Here is a 17,995-nt window from a genome sequence, read left to right as displayed (position 1 = left end):
CACCATGTGACCTCTGGCATGAAAATTAATGCGACGTTCCTTTTTAGGTCAGTTGATATGCAATTCCATGAAAAATGTCGTATTTCTAGCACAGTCAAAAAACGTAAATGTCCACATATAATTATTGAAACTAAATTATGTATAATTGATATCCATTTTAAATTGATATTGTAAAGCTACTTTTTTTGTAATGAAATAATGTTACTATCGTTTTATTAGCCTATAGCAACACCTTGTAGCCTACAACTTGGCCCATAGGTATGTTTTGACCATAATAAACCGAATCTAATGCAATATTTTACAGAACTAAAGAAGTATCCTCGTCCAGTTAATAAGTAAAGGATAATCAACGAGGGACTACCGTATTCATTCTATGGAAAATGTAAAGCGACGCGGAAGGTGTGTTCCACGACGGCGCAAGCAGAATGGAACTAAGTTTCCATGGAGATGCATTATTTTCCAGAGAACGCACAGAGACCCTCGTTGATTATCAATTCAATTCAATTCAAGGGCTTTATTGGCATGGGAAACATGTGTTAACATTGCCAAAGCAAGTGAGGTAGACAACATACAAAGTGAATATATAAAGTGAAAAACAACAAAAATTAACAGTAAACATTACACATACAGAAGTTTCTCTCACTTAACTGGTCAAGATGTAGCTCCAAACCAGATCTGGTTCATACTACCCGACCTATGTACCTGACCCTGCGATTAGGACTAGGATACTTCTTTAGTTCTGTTCGGTAAACTAGTGCATTAGATACGGTCTACTATGGTCAGGACACAACTAGGGGCCAAGTTATGAAGTTGTACAAGGTGTTGCTAGGCAAATAAAATGATAGTGACATTATTTTGTGTAGTATGTTCATTTGCAGGTAGAAATGTGTTCAACATCCAGTGAATTAGATAGCAAGTTTACTAGATAGCTACATCTGTTCTCTAGCTAACCAAACCATCAGTCCTAGCTTGCTATTATGAAAATCAATTTCAACAATGCTAGTCATGTTTTCAATTTGACGTTTGCTTTTAAAAGCAGCTCAAACATAGAACATGTAAAAAATATACTATAGTCATTGACTTATACCATGCTAATATACTGTGCATTATTATGGGAAATAATTCACACTCTAGAAGGCCCTTCAAGACAGTCAGAAAGGAGTATTCAACAATGCCATGGTATTACAGTTATTATAAACTGGGCGGTTCGAGCTCCGAATGCTGAAAGCTGTGGTATATCAGACCGTATACCATGGGTATGAGAAACATTTATTTATACTGCTCTAATTACATTGGTAACCAGTTTAAAATAGCAATAAGGCACCTCGGGCATTTGTGATATATGGACGATATATCACGGCTAAGGGCTGTGTCCTAGCACTCTGCGTTACGTCGTGCGTAAGAACAGCCCTTAGCAGTGGTATATTAGCCATATACCACACCCCCCCGGGCCTATTGCTTAAATAAACATTTCAGACTTTTAGAACCCATAACAGATTGGTGATGCTGACACATAATGTTGAATATCTAACGCCTGACTCTTACAACTGTTGCAGTTCATAGTGTCTGGGTGATATCTTTTCCCTAGCAACAGCATTCGACTAACAACAGTTTGAAATGCCAACCATATAAAATTGTTCGCCAATGTCAAGTTCAAAAGTTCAAATCCCCTTGTAGTAAGGTTCCCAAAGCACACACATCCCTGGGTCACTTGTCTTTTCAGTTCGCTGCAGCTAGCGACTGGAACGAGCTGCAACAAACACTCAAACTGAACAGTTTTATCTCAATATCTTCATTCAAAGACTCAATCATGGACACTCTTACTGACAGTTGTGGCTGCTTTGTGTAATGTGGTGTATTGTTGTCTCTACCTTCTTGCCCTTTGTGCTGTTGTCTGTGCCCAATAATGTTTGTACCCTGTGCTGCTGCCATGTTGTGCTGCTGCCATGTTGTCGTCATGTGTTGTTACCATGCTATGTTGTTGTCTTTAGGTCTCTCTTTATGTTGTGTTGTCTCTCTTGTCGTGATGTGTGTTTTCTCCTATATTTTAATTTAATTTATTTAAATGTTTAAATCCCAGCCCCCGTCCCCGCAGGAGGTCTTTTGCCTTTTGGTAGGCCATCCATGTAAATAAGAATTTGTTGTCCAGACAGACTGGTGTCCAGACAGACTGGTGCCCAGACAGACTGGTGCCCAGACAGACTGGTGCCCAGACAGGCTGGTGTCCAGACAGACTGGTGCCCAGACAGGCTGGTGTCCAGACAGACTGGTGCCCAGACAGACTGGTGCCCAGACAGACTGGTGCCCAGACAGACTGGTGTCCATGCTGATGCTGAAAATGCCAAGGCTGTAGAGGAAACCAAAGTTAATCTCACAGCTGTATAGGTTTTATTTTAAGACACATAGCTGCAGCCAGAGCCTATAGGCTTATGTTTACATTGTATAGACAAAGCTAATTGTGTAATATTGTGAGGACTGGACTCATTACCAGGGAGCAGAGCCAAAGCTCAGTGTTATACATTATTATTTTCTACAATTTCTTATTTATGTTAATGTTAGTATTCACTTAAGATTCTATAGAAAATATTATGTTAAATAAATATGGCTTGTTTATACCTCAGTCTGTTCTGTATAGGTCTACTTATTCTTAGACCGACAGATGGAGCAAACTGTTTTAAATGAGGGAGGATTGTACTGGGAGCACTGAAGTGTCAGGTGTGACTGTGTGGCAATGGTAAATGGTTTACATGTTCTCACGGGTCAGGTAGGAGGGCCCCTTAGCAGATTGTTTTTTAGGGCCCCAGGGGGGTCAGGACCGGCTCTGAATATTCTCCATATCCAATCCTCTCAGATGAACTCATGTGCCAAGGAGTGGAGGCTACAGGTTGTTAACAGATGGAGTCAGCCAACACCAGAACACATTTTATTACTTCAGTTTGTCACAAGGGGGCATGCTTACTCTACTAAAGTGAACATGGTTCTTGTGTGACTGCATACATGTAGATGAGCACTTGTTCCTCTCTCATGGATTTGTATGAGTGTCTGTAGTTGCTTTGGAACTTGTCACTATTGTCACTATTTCACTGTTGGTTAGGGCTTGCAAGTTAAACATTTCACTGTACTGGTGCTGTACTTGTGCATGTAACAAATACAACTTTAAACTATTCATTTTTCCTTTCAAATGCAGACTGTTGGCCATTGACCACCATGCCAAAACATTCCCTATGTAAACCTGCCTATCTGAGTGGTTAATGTACATTTCCCCCAATGGATGTCACCATAAGGTAAATTTCAGTTGTTATATTACAGAGGCAACCTCTAGTCTAACCTATTCAAACAAGTATCTAATGATACAAAAAACATACATTTTTTAAAAAACCTTTAATTAACTAGGCAAGTCAGTTAAGAACAAATTCTTATTTTCAATGACGGCCTAGGAACAGGTTAACTGCCTGTTCAGGGGCAGAACGACAGATTTGTACCGTGTCAGCTCGGGGGTTTGAACTTGCAACCTTCCGGTTACTAGTCCAACTCTCTAACTACTAGGCTACCCTGCCGCCCCACATGCACGTGTATACAGTACATACAGCACCAAAACAAATCATTTGTTTTTGTGTATGTTCTTGTTTTAGGCTGTGACCCCCCATCAATCAGTCAATCATAATTTATTCATCATTAATGGTATATGGTGAATTATTTCATTATAGTACTGTATGTCAGTTCATTGCTATTGTAATGCGGAACTAAAACTACATGCACATCATTAAATCTGTCACACTTGCTAATATCAAGTAGTTGTTTATACCGGTTGTGAAAGTAATCAGTTTACAAACATACTAATTCAAATATGCCTAGGTTACAAATCTACATAAGACCATTTCATTGACACATTCACAAACACTAGATTTTGAATGACCAATCAGAATTCTGTTCATTGCTCACTGATTACAATAATGACTTGGAAAGACTTCATTGTCAGATGTTTTTGACCTACTCTACCTTTTACTTTCAGATTTGGTTGGTGCAGAAGATGGCCGCCGAAGCACCCATCTGTCCTTAATCCATTGCATGCATGATGTCACAGCAGGCGTCATCGATATCCTGTCAAATCAACTCTATTGCATAAAAGCACAGGTCTTGTGTTATGTCCCGTTTCCCTGAAGGTCAAGCTGCTGTAATGTAGGGCAAGCTACTGATTCTCTGCATTTCATGAACTCAAGATCGAATGTTTCATCCTGTTTGATCACAAACCACATCCAAGGTTGTGTAGAGTACGCTGCTGAAATCAGTTTCACCCATTATGAGACGACTAGTCATTAGAGCAAGAGTGCCTACAACCAATATTTGTATTGACTGAACAAGCCAGGAAAGGCAGTTTGGTACTCTAATTTCTACCCCATGTGGATTAGTGTGTGTTGACAAGTCAGCATCTTCGCTTTAACGTTAAATTGTTTTAGACTTATGGTTTATCATTGTTCAAATAATAAAACTACCCTTCCTGGGGTCCAGAAAGTATTAACCAGTCATAAGCCAACATTTAATTGAATACCATAAATGCTTATTCTGGCCACAAAATAGACCATGAAAATGGACAGAATCCCAGCAGTGCATCACCCAATGTAAATAAGCAGCTGGTTCTATTGAAAATGGCCACTTAATCCCTTGAGAAGACATCATGCTTGGTTGTGCAGAAACACATAACATCTTCAGAGGGCAGAGTGGGTGGTGTAGGTCAGCTCTACTGGTAATACAAAGAGACTAATACAATAGTACGTTTAAAATTAATAAGTGACCTGGAAACATCTGAAATGAAGCTCTGATGTACTGTAAAGTGGAGTCAACAAAACCATAGTTTAGGCATAACACACAAAGGACTTGCATAGTTTAGACCTGGTTAATTCAATCAGAAAAATTATTGCATTCACTTTGTTTAATTCATAAAATGGGAACAGTTGTACATCTCATATTCAGCAGATACAGAGAAAACTTTTTCTAAACTGCAAACTTAAATTTCTCCATCCACCCAATCCTGCTAAACCATTAAAATAATGGCTTCCAAAAGCAACCCCTTCATGTTTGTAGTCCAGTTTCACATTCTGAATAATCAACATTTTACAGCAATTAATTTCTTCGCAGTCCAAATGGCACATGGGCCACTGTTAGAATTCTTGAATATTTCAGTAGACCCTCAAACAAATACAATTGCACTTTTTTAAAGTACTTACAGGATTATAGATCAAAACACCAAAACACAAATACTCCTAAACAAACACACGTTCATTATTTAGTAGCACAAAATGCATAAATATACATTAAACAAAAGTACAAAAATACTTGTACTTTGCATTTGCTCAAATATACTCTTTATAGACATTGATATTTTGGGAGAGACTGGGATTGTCAGAACCTAGGGGTGCATTCTACAAGGTCCATGCAAGAGGAGCCATCTACACAACAGTCCATCTTTCACAGGTAAGACCAGGAATACACAGGAAGCAAAGGGGATTCATTGTCTAGACTTTAGGTCCAGATAAAGAAGCAACACAAGCACTAAGAAAAACAAGGATACAGAACTCTGCTTTCTAATTCATGCCAAAAATACTTCAACATGCAATGACTTAACTCTTAGCTCTCTAGGCCATAACCCAAGGAGTTGCTTTATAATGTATAACTTCTTCAGAATGTTATTCTCTTCAGCAAATAATGACCTATGGCGTTTACTTGGCTCACGTGAGGTTTGGAAGTGCTAAGATGGTACCGGAATAGTTGCCAAAAGGAATCAGCTCAATCTGTCGATGGCAAGGTTGTCAGTTCAGACCCCTCCAGAGAACATGAATAGGTCTGTAATGCACATTTGTCCATTAAATAAACCTGATTAAATTAATGACGAGCTCAGTTAAACCTCCCTTCAACTGGACGGAGAAGGTATGGTTCCCAAAATACATCTGAAGGGGGAAATTGGACAACAAGTCATCTTCAATCATTTTAATGTTCTGAAAAACCTTTGATGAAAGCACTTGTATAAAGATACTCACTAAATATCTAACAGAACTGCCGGGACTTCCATCCTGGCTGGTTAGTTTCAGATGGAGTAGGGTACCAGCGCATCTAGAGAGACCAAAGAAACCATAGTCAGACAATAATTGATCGCATCCAGTGAGATTTCCCAGCAGGACAGGAGGCCTGTAGGAAACAAGACTTTAGACAGAAAGGGAAATAAATTAACATTATCCTAATTGTTAACTGAAGTCTTATCCTTAGAGCTTTTCAATAGGTGACAACACATTTGAGATTTGGATGAACTGTCCCTTTAAGCACTGGTCATTCAAAGACCATAGGAATGTGGGTCACAGCTGCCCTATGACAATGAACAGTATCGTAACACGACATTCATGGAATAGCTTGCTTGTCGCATTTCCATGTGATCAACATTTCCATCTTAAAAGCAACTGATTGACAACTACCTTTCCATACCTCTGGTCCAACTAGTTTGGTTGGACTAACTGAGGTCAAACAGGTACACCATGGCACAGTACACATTGACAGGAACAACAGTTCATACTTTGTATAGGAGTTATTGCCTTAGGATTTCCAACAAGAGACACCTGAAATTTGACCATGACAGGGTGAACTACCGGTAAATGTAAGGTAAGCTTTGGTTTTGGAGACTTACAATCCATTGGTGATTTGGCAAATATGCGAAGTTCAGTGTATTTCCCTCATTCATCCGACAGGAGTGTTGGCTGGAGTAAATTCAGAGCATTTGAGGGATCTTTCATCAGATGGCAATTAGGAACTCTCCTTTCCATTTCAAACAGAAAAGCTTCTGTTCCAATCAAGGACGTGGACAGTTAGTTATCACCGCCAAAGAAGATTGTCATGACCGACAGTTTTCTCCCAGTAAATACCACACATTTCTGAGGTTGTTTTACCCAATGACAAACACAATTGCTGCCCATATCACAGGGTAACACTCCACCATGTTCATACATTACACAAGTGAGCTTGGCGTTGAACTTCAAATGACCCGTGGCAGAAAGTTTCCATTCTTCTTGCCGGGCCTGACTACTGCAGTGTAGCCCATTGTACCATAACACCAGCACTTAGACCGCAATTAGCTAGCAATGGCAGGACTTCAGACAGTTCTCTGCCTCAGTTTGCAGTGAGAGCATTCCTACAGCACACTGATGGAAAGGCTGGTTGAAGGGTCCTATAGCTGGCTTCTTTATCATGGGCTAGTTTCCTCACAAGAGTCTCACTTGAAGGGAGAAGCAGTGGTGGAATTGAGGGGGAACCCACTTAGAACAGGGCCTCGTTCAACAGGGGACAACATTGAAGGTTCGGATAAAAATATATAAAGAACACGCCTCTGACATGAAGCCGAATTGCAGCTAGAAATGTAATGAACAGATGTAACGTTTCAATGTTTTCCTACAGATTGTGGCCCCTGGATTCCAGGTTTAAACTATGTGGCCGGCGATACGTCCATCAGTCTGTCCCCAGACCTCCCTACTTGGATATTCCTGAGTGAAGTCCATTTCCACCACTGGGTAGTAGTGTCTCCTCCATCGATTTAGAAAAGGTCATTTAATATGATCTCTATGGTCTCCTCTCCCTAATGGCCCTACTGTGTGAGGCTGGATATGGACTTAACAGGAAGGAAGTGAACTCTGAAGGTGGGGATGCATTAAAGCCTCCCGTCACACTTGCAGCTTTCAGGCCCAGACACCTAGGAAGCAGTGGGGCTATTCTCTGGTGAGAATCAATGAGGGGCTGTGAGGGCATGCTACTAGCGTAGAGAACCGAGAAGGGCGGGCTGCTACTAGCGTAGAGAACCGAGAAGGGGCTGCTACTAGCGTAGAGAACCGAGAAGGGGCTGCTACTAGCGTAGAGAACCGAGAAGGGGCTGCTACTAGCGTAGAGAACCGAGAAGGGGCTGCTACTAGCGTAGAGAACCGAGAAGGGGCTAGAGAGAACCGAGAAGGGGCTACCAGCGTAGAGAACCGAGAAGCATAGAGAACAGAGAAGCTACTAGCGTAGAGAAACAGAGAACAGAGAAGGGGATGCTACTAGTTCAGTGAGTCAGAAATAACTTCCTCTGTGGTATAAGTCAGTTTGAATCTTAACAGAGCGTTAAAGGTATACTATATGATATTATACACATAGCGGGGCAATTTCCTGTTCACAGAAAACAAAATTCAGATCTGCCAAGAATGCAACTAACAACTCATCCCAGTGGACATGCCTCAAGTGCGCAAAAGAGCCAACAATTCTGTTGGGGTGACTTCACACTTGCAGACGTCAATGCGTACGTGTTTGATGGCGTTGTATTGCTGAGTCGACCTTTAAGGATGGCGTCAAGGCATTGAATTGGCACTAGGCTAATGAGTCTCTGGGAGAATGTCAAGAGCACAAGGGCGGGCCTATTGGCTTCCATTCTTACTGAACTGCAGTGAGTGGAGAGATGGAAGGACAAAAGGGAAGAGAGACCAGTTGGTCCCGTACCTGGGCGTGGAGGGCTGCAGCAGCAGCAGCCGCTGCAGGATAGGCAAAGGCGCCGTGAGGGAGCCCGGGGGTCAGCTCCGTGGTGTACAGGGGGTACGGGGTCCACGTGTCCGGGGACGCTGGAATCAATGCCGCCCCCGTCAGGTCATCTGGAAACGTACAGGAGGTAAAAGGGCCGGGGAAACAGTATTGGGTATAACAATTCTGTTCAAACGCCCCCATTGACATTATCAGTAGTGCTTAGAGGCTGTTAACTGAATGAGCAGAAATAGCCACCAACTAGAACATTGCACTCAAAACCCTACGGAATCCACTATACAGTACATGTGAACTGTAAAGTTAAAGTAGGAACGTCATTGTCTTGCTTTCCTCTTTGCGTGAATATTCCTGATAGAAAGTATGAAGTATTTACATTGGGCTGACTTAGTCAGCGAAGTTAAGCAATTACAGTCATAACATTGTAGATCTTTAAGCGGAAACAATATAACTAAACCCGGTAGAAGTCATCCCAGTACCATTTAAACATCACTAAGGTCATTAATGCCAGGGCCACCCCTCCCATCCAGGGGCAACAAGCAGGTGGATGGGCAAGAGAGGGGCACCTGCAGTCTAGGCCGAGTCAGACTAGCACAGATACTGTAGAAATTCTGGATTGAAGATATTGATTAAACTCTACAGTCCGATGACTCATGCATGTGGCGGGTGAGTTAGTCTTCAGTTAGATTATTTCACCCAATTGTTGGGTTTACTGCAACGCGCCAAGCAAGAGAAAAGGGGGAATAACTGGCACAGTGGTGAGAGTGTGGGTCGAGGCTAGAGTGGTGTTGTGAAGCCGTAAGAACTTACATGGGTCCCGTGCAATGAAGTGAGCTCCTAGAGCAGGGTGGATATTAGTGGGGTTCGGTGTGCCCATCAGCTTACTCTTTGCCATCTTCGTGTTGGCTTTAGCAAACTCTAACCGCAGGGTCTGGGGGCACTCAGGGTCAAAACGGATGCCCTGAGAGGAGAGACGGGACGGGGACAGAGTATTGTAAAGGTGGCCTAGGTGAGTCCAGGCCTAGGGCAAGTGTGTCAACAGCCTTACATGACCCCCTCTCCATTGGCCCCGCTCCAATACTTGTCCAATGCATATTTCCCCCCCACCTTCATTAAGGTAACCACTGATCTTATACGTGACTGGATAAGAAAAGTTAAGTTAAGTTTCCCTTTTGTCTTGACCAATCCAACCGCATCAGATCAGTGACAACGTCAAAGAGGAAAAGGTGGAAGGATGCATACTTGTTTTAAAGTAGTCTCACAGGGCACTAGTACGCTCCTCTCCATGACTACTTAAGGACACATGGTTTGGGTAGGTACTCAGCACATTACTTCCACCATATTGAGCCCTTTCATGATGGAGAGAAGGAAACGAGGAGAGGAAGCTGTGAAAGACTTGGCCTTGGATGTGGTTGACCCTGGTTGTGTTTCTGTGCCCTAAGCATTGTGCCCACATGCAGGTGAGTATGTTGGTGTGTGTGAGTGCGAGACTGCTTACGTGGCTACAGGCTGTGATGTTCTTATAAGGAAGACTATGCTATGAGAGCTGTGTTAGATACAGCCAATGTGGCTACGTAGTGACAGAATAAGAAGTTATTACAGAAGGTGTTCAAAACACTACCAATGTAGCTCTATAAGGATATATTTATATGGCTAAGCAGTGATATGCAAATTAGGAGAGCTATAACGTATTACGAAAGATGTGTCCAATTGTACCAAAGTTAACTACCGTAAGTCTACAGGATTCTGGTCTCTGTTTCCAAAAATGGCCCTGCCCTTGAATTGTAAGAGACAAAATGCTTTGTTTGAGTGATCAGAGGAACTCCGTTAGCCCAGCAGTGAACCCCCAACCATACCTCATAGGTTAGAAACAGGACAGAAGAGGTTGAGTCAAATGTAGCGAAACTCTTAACCTAAAGCCTGCATTATGACAGTTCTGTTTTGTATGACTCGATTACATAATGATTGTGTATGCCACCTTTAAGTCTAATCTTCTAATGATAGAAGACTTCTAAAAAGGCTTTATACCAAGTTACTAAGCACAATGCAGGCTTTACGTAAAGCATTACCATGTAGCTATATACCACAGAAAGAAACAAAGCAACACATTTTGGGGCAAAATCCTTGTGTCCAGGGTGGATGAAGACATTGCAACTATTCACGGCTACTGTCAACTGTCCGCCTGGTCTGATGCTTACGTTTAGTGCGTTTTTGGCAGCTTCGGCTCCAGTCCGATTGTCAAAGGTGACAAACCCAACTGGCTGGAAGAGAGGAGAGAACACTGAGACAAAGGGCCCCTAATGTCCACCTCAACAGGTTAGCACAGGAACACTGCCCAAGTACACTTCAGGTAAATGGTCAGAATACAATGGGACTGAATCATAAATGCATTAGACAAGGCGAGCGTAGACGGATCACATAAGTAAATCACTTATTCAATACGTTTGAAAACAATTCACAACAGAAGCTAAACCACATAGGTTTAATATTATAAGATGAAATCACGGCAACTGCATGGGAAGGTCATTTCCTATTGAAAAATTATTAACTAGACCAATGTTAGCAATCCTACGTTAATTAGCCATGTACCACGTTTTGATTACCCAAATGGTGGTATGAAAACTGAACAATGCCACTCTCAATCCAAGGTGTTCTCATATAGCCCTCATTTGGGGCCATGAGTCCCCTATAGTAATAACAGAAAGCATCTCACCTGTTTTGACGTCAACTTAATCAGTGAACCCTCGTAACCCTGTAAGAAAAGATATCCAATTAACAACGATGAAGTCACATGCAGGAAGCCAGACATGCACTCCACTCAGATATGTTGATAAAAACATGGAGAAATCCCCAGACCTGTAATTAGGTATTAGTCTCATTTTAAAGGAACCCATTATATTTTACTCCGTAAGTCCAAATGTATTTAATGTTAAATGATGCTCCAGCCTTCTCCTGAACTTATCCATTTGTTGACATCTTTCAACCAACTTCATAGGCTGTTCAACAACCAGTGAATTACTAATGTGAATCATTCTTAGTTGTTTTAAAATGGGCCAAGAAATCTTTGGTTTGGATGTCAGTATGAGTCCTGGGGAATGTAGGAGATTTTAGCCTGACTGTGGTATTGATGGATGAGAAGTCGTCTAATCCTGATATACAGACATGGGGAAATTAAACAACTTAAGACGATGTTAGGTTCGGAGTGTTTTCGTCCTGTCAGGAAATGCAAACCACATTCAACAGAAATGTAACACTAAATGCATACAACTAATAACAGAGGCAGCTGAATCCCATCTACTTTGCTTCATACAAATCACTAAAAAGCATGTGGGCCTGTGTTTTTTCCAGGACAAAAAACCTGTCTACAATATCTTTCCGGGTAGAAAAAGCAAGCTGGAAGGGTTGGGAGGTCGATTGCCAAAATAAAGCTTCAGATCCAATATACAGAATGATACAACAGCAGATAGTACAGACTACAACCAGTCTGACAAACAATATATCCAATGGAAACTAATCTATGAAAACAGGCGGAGAATGGACTGGTTTCAGTGATTTCATAGAACTGCTTTGAAAGCTTGTCATGAATCACACATGAAAGGAAATGGAAGAATCCTAATCTTCTTGACCTGGAGGGGAGTTGGGTCACTGGGATAGTTGGCCAATAGCAGTGCTATTCATTTACACATTCCACAAGACCATCCATGTGTGAGGGATACCACTTCCATTTTGGTCAGGGAGGGAGGGTTATTGAAACTGTACATGTTGATTAATAATATACAATGTAGTGTAGATGAGCAGTGATGTAGCATTACTACTTTCAATATTTCTGGAGTCATCTGTGGTATTGTAAGAAGGTAATAACAATATATAATTAATCATATGAGCATCTGCTTTGTAATAACGTCAAACAAAGGTAGCGACATTGGCACCCGATGAAGAAGCTGTCTGTTAAAACATTCTGTTACAATGACAATACTACTGATATGCATTTTATTTATTCTCATTATGAAATGTTTATATATAAAAATGTAGGAAACAGAACAGAAGAGCCAATGACAGGAGTGGACTGTCTGCCGTCTCCGTTGCAGTGGACAACAAGTTAAATACGGAGGCCAAATTCTTCCATCGTCTCGGAAACTAATCTCATGCTTACCTTAAATGGTCTGAACAGCAGGTACAGTTCACGAGGTTTGATATCCACTGGCAGGCCACTAACAAAAAGTGTTCGTACCTGGAAAACAAAACAAAACAGTATAGTGCATCTCCAGGGCCCCGTTTATTCAAAAGTTATCAATCCGGGTTTCGCCTATCGGACAGGGTTAAATGCATAGAAACAAAAAAGATAGAATGGACTAATCAGCATTCTACGTCTGCACATTTAATGCTTTCCGATACGGCTAGATGGCTTGAAAAATTGTCCAGAGCATAGGATTCAAAATATAATTTATTTGATAGGAAACCCATATTTAGACATTAATAGAATCAAGCATGACAATGAGAAGACTGTATGGAAAGTGGTCCTTTACAGTTCAGTTGGTAGAGCATGGCGCTTGAAACCAGTCACCCATACATAAAATATCAGACAAGCATGACAGTCACTTTGGATAAAAGCGTCTGCTAAATGGCATAATGCATCCATATATGAATCGTGTCTGAAGGACGTAGTCAATGGCCAGGTTCTACTCGTTTACATGGGATATTGTGCACATAAACTTCGCCCTGAAAATGGAGCGCCATCTTGATTTAAAGAATTTGCAGAATCAGGTGTTACTGCTTGGCTAAAACAAAAACCTGCACACAGACGGTCGATGGCCGGGGAAGATTGTCCACCTCTGCAGTTTGAAATATCAACACTAATTCTACAAGTCTCTGTGCGGGACAAATGGCAGTTCCTACATTCATCTCCTAACAGACTAACCCATTCCTAGTTGACTGAATAAAGATCAATACCACTTGCTTACATGCTGATCACACTGGTCACATGCGCGAGCGGTGCAAAATAAATTCACACACATTATTCAATCATTGCACAGAACACACTGCAGGTCCTGCCACTTCCTTTCTCCTCATTGGTTTATAGAAGCATATACCCACGTGCCATCTTCTCATTGGTTTTTAACATATGCCCACATGGGTGATTGAAATATGAACTTAGGTCAGTTGTGGTAATGCACCTAGTAAAGTTAGCTGCCAATCACCATATAAAGTCCAAAGAAAAAGATGCCTGGAAGGAGGAGATGACTAGAAACGATTCTGTTTATCGTTTTATGTGTGGATTGTCAGAGTAGAGGACCTTGTGCATTTCAGGTAAAATAACTCCATGTTCATATCCCAGGACAAATTAGCTGGCAACAGCAAGCTAGCTAAATTTCCATAAATGTTTAATGCTGTTCGACCTGTCCCCAAATTAATATAATTGGTTCAGAGTTTGTTTTGATATTTCAACCTGTGCATTGTGATTGGTGTGGTGGGACAAAAATCAATTTGCAACACTACTCTACCTGGTACCATACCGCAACAGCTCAATGACTAGGCTACTGTAGGAATGCTCCCTCTTCAAGCCCCCCCAGATGTCAGCCCAAATCCTTGAACATGCAGTATAAAGAACAATAACAAAGGATGTACTATGGCAACAATAAACAACCTAAATTGTGAGTACTGGAGGAATGTCAAATTTGAGACCATCTAATTACAAAGTAGTGCTGTACAGCCCCTCATGACTCAGGCTGCATTTACACAGGCTGCCCAAATCTAACATTTTTTTCCACTAATTATGTTTTTACATCAGATATTTTTCAGAGGTGGTCTGATTGGTCATAAGAACAATAGATTTATTTTAAATAATCAGAATTGGGCTGCCTGTGTAAATGCAGCCATTATTTAGTAGGGAGAAAGGGTTGGATTTCCACATGCGAATTCAACAAACATGGGCCTGTAATGTTGTCCATTGGACCCTGCAGTGGCTGAGGAAATAAACAGGCCTACAGAAGGGCCATTGGGTCCCACTCTGTGGGGAGGCCCGTGCAGCACAATGGACTGCCAGAGGAACAGCGGTGGACAACAGTGCACAGTGTGACACCATTTCCTTCCTTTGACCCGCGCCTGCCAAACACAGCCCGGATACAACATCTCTCAGGTGCTCGGCGACAGAACTCCCATGCAAGTTTAAGGCACGTACTGTTAGCCACATCCCATCTAGACAAATTCATTGGACTAATTAGAACATCTGACTAGGGAATAGAAGATATGCTTCACTGTAAGCAGATTTCATGTAATGATTTTAATTGGTTTAACCTCAGAACAATATGGTTTCTTGGACAACTGAATGTTTATTGAAGGTTAATTAAAAATGCATCAAGTGAGTGTAGGCCTAAATCATACAAGGCTAAGGCAATAAAACCATACTTAGAGGTATATGGCGGAAATCTGGATCAAAATTAAATAAGTGATTGGGATAAAGACTCCCGAGTGGCACAGCAGTCTTAGGCACTGCATCTCGGTGCTAGAGGTATCACTACAGAACCTGGTTCGATCCCGGGCTGTATCACAACCGGCCGTGATTGGTAGTCCGATAGGGCAGCTCACAATCAGCCCAGCGTCTTCTGGGTTATTAGGGGAGGATTTGGCCAGGGTAGGCAGTCATTGTAAAATAAGAATGTACTTAACTGACTTGCTTAGTTAAATAAAATAAATGTACATGAAATGTAGTCTACAGCAAGTGGATTTCGTAGATCCAGTCAGTTAATGTGCAGAGAGGACAGTAAAAAAAAACACACTGAAAGATTGGAAATACATTGAATATTTCTTTACCGACCACAGATCAGATAAGGATCGGAAATGTGTATTAAGGCATAAAAGTCTCATGTTCTGTTAGGTGCCGATCGTGTGAGCTGAAGTTCATCCGCCGTATATTAAATGAAGTGAGTCTGTCCATACAGCGACAGAAAAGAAACCTGAAATTATTAGGCCTACCGTAGATTTGAAAAACAAATGTTAAAATGCTTAAAATTAAGTAGGTCTACAATTGGAATAATTGCAATTGTATAGATTTGAGAGTTCAAACCAAATAAAATCCTGAAACACAGCACAAATGTCATTGCAATTAGGCTATAGTCTAAAACAATATTTCACATGGCCACAACAATAATCTACTGTAGGCCTAATTTAAAGACAGTAAGCCTTGCAAAAAAACAAAAACATTCCTGTGTTACTTGCAATCAAAAAATAACGTCCATTTAAAAACTGAGGCACACCCTTTTCAGAGCTTCCAATGGACTCGGAACGACTTTTTGGTGAGAAAACCATGACTAAAAGGGAACTTCACACCCTTATGCTCATGCAATGTGCTTTGAATCAGTTGATCATTAATTAGCCTGCAATTTTGGGGAGCAAAACTATTTGCATGCTACTCTACATCTCTTCCAGGCTAGACTTCGTAGCCACGCTCACAACCCGTTCCAAACAAAGACATCATACAGAACTTTTGACCAAAAAAAAAGTCCATATTCTTACCTCCTCTTCTATGGAAACGTTATTCGTCTCGGAATCAGACTTCAGACTTGTGATAGACATGTTGAGGTTTTACTTCAGCGTCAGTTAGAGAAGAAATGTGAAGTTCAGAGTATTTTCCAAGTGCGCTTGTGGTTGAAGAAGTATTGGTGGCGTTTAGACTTCAAGAAAGATGTGCCGAGGTGAGTTCGTGGTGTATCCAAAGATGTATTGCGAGAGATAATCATTCATTAAAATTAACTTAAGGTGGATAAGTGCAGTGTGAAGGTGCGACAGTGGGAAAGAAGTGCTCGTATGCACCTCTGCTCACATCAATTGCGTTTGGTTGGGGAATCTGGTGGGAGAACAAGTAAACTTTTTCAGTGGAGCGCGTCTCCGCGGTCGTTCCCCTGTTTTGCAATTAGGTCATCAATTATGTTCCAGCCCTGTGTGTGCTGTAATCATGTTGGAGATCCGCCTCAGCTGGTGTCAAACCCAGCCCCTTCATAAATGCATCACCGTTTCTATTGGAGACCATGAGCCAATAGAAAATATTTTATCAACCCACACGTTCTCTTTTTGTCTGCCTATAAAATGAGCATTCCACACATTTTATTATAGACCTATACATCTCAAGGTATGGTTGTTTGACATGCATTTCGAGTAACTTATTTTCTTGTCAAATCAAATGAGTCTTTAAATAATGACTGAGATTATTTTCATGATTAAAAAAGGGAAGATTATTTCATATACAATTTCAGTGTTGTTTGATACAAATTGACTTAACTTTCTTTTTTTTAAAACACCAGCCATCGAATTCGAGAAACATCGAATGTAACCTATTATTTGTGCCAGTTATTTGAGATACTTTAGAATTTAATACCAAATGAATAGGCCTTTTATATTTTATATTTGTGATATTATAGGCCATTTTAATTAGAAAATATATATTTTTTTGTATCATTGGCTAATATTATTTAATTGTGAGCTGTATATGTGTTTTTTTATAGCCTAATAAGATGTATTATCACTGATAAAACATTTTCTTTTATTAGCCTAATTTAATTTTACAAAGTTGATATTCAATATAAGCCTACTTTAGGCTAAATATTTCACATGTCTGTTTTCTTTAAAATGCTCTTCTGTATAATGCATAACGGTAATGATTCCACCTGCTGAAAATATTATTCAAGACAAAGATCAGGGATATTTCACTTAAATCCTGAATAAATGCTTAGATAACACCACATTTCGATTAATTTAATTAGATTATGACATATTATCCCAAAGTATTAACTGTTATAGTATATAGTGAGCTTCTATTCACATTTGCAAATCAATGTACATGTTTTTCTTTCTTTATAACATAGATTACTACTACTGCATTCTTAAACTGCATTAATTACTAGTCAAATGTTTTAATCAAAGTTAATAGTACAGAATCAATACAATTATTCTGTATCGAAGTATACAGAATCCTATACATATTTTTATGTTTTATAAAATGCATTTCATGTTGACCAGGTCTTTATGAACAGATTGTGATGAACAAATATTGAAATTGTTTAAAGGAAATCTACATCAAGTTTATGCCAAAGCATGATGCAGGAGAAATGCCCTGTGGCTGGTGTATCTCACGTACACTACATTACCAAAAGAATGTGGACACCTGCTCGTCGAACATCTCATTCCAAAATCATGGGCATTAATATGGAGTTGGTCCCAACTTTGCTGCTATAACAGCCTCCACTCTTCTGGGAAGGCTTTCCACTAGATGTTGGAACATTTCTGTGGGGACTTGCTTCCATTCAGCCACAAGAGCATTAGTGAGGTCGAGCACTGATGTTGGGTGATTAGGCCTGACTTGCAGTCGGTGTTTCAATTCATCCCAAAGGCGTTCAATGGGCGTGAGATCAGGGCTCTGTGCAGGCCAGTCAAGTTCTTCCACACTGATCTCAACGAACCA

The 17,995-nt window shown here is 40.7% G+C and overlaps 1 protein-coding gene and 1 long non-coding RNA gene across 2 annotated transcripts; one reads left to right on the top strand and one right to left on the bottom strand.

The window, feature by feature from the left end:
- On the top strand, positions 1-4,515 carry LOC115115401 (uncharacterized). Its single transcript, XR_010461611.1, has 3 exons — positions 1-47; positions 3,188-3,284; positions 4,013-4,515. It is a non-coding gene; the product is annotated as an uncharacterized LOC115115401 (long non-coding RNA).
- Positions 4,516-4,912: 397 nt separating this feature from the next.
- Positions 4,913-16,270, bottom strand: LOC115116504 (RNA-binding protein, mRNA-processing factor 2a-like). Its single transcript, XM_065012300.1, has 8 exons — positions 16,054-16,270; positions 12,695-12,772; positions 11,255-11,293; positions 10,740-10,802; positions 9,352-9,502; positions 8,506-8,654; positions 6,036-6,108; positions 4,913-5,945 (listed from the first exon to the last, which is right to left on the bottom strand). The coding sequence occupies exons 1-7, from the start codon at positions 16,111-16,113 to the stop codon at positions 6,043-6,045; spliced, it is 606 nt and encodes a 201-aa protein (XP_064868372.1). The 5' UTR covers positions 16,114-16,270; the 3' UTR covers positions 4,913-5,945; positions 6,036-6,042.
- Between the last annotated feature and the right edge of the window lie 1,725 nt (positions 16,271-17,995).

Source organism: Oncorhynchus nerka, linkage group LG27, assembly GCF_034236695.1.
Source record: "Oncorhynchus nerka isolate Pitt River linkage group LG27, Oner_Uvic_2.0, whole genome shotgun sequence".
NCBI classification, from domain to species: domain Eukaryota; kingdom Metazoa; phylum Chordata; class Actinopteri; order Salmoniformes; family Salmonidae; genus Oncorhynchus; species Oncorhynchus nerka.
The sequence above is the reverse complement of the archived record's forward strand: the minus strand, read 5'-3'. Positions and strand labels throughout refer to the sequence as shown.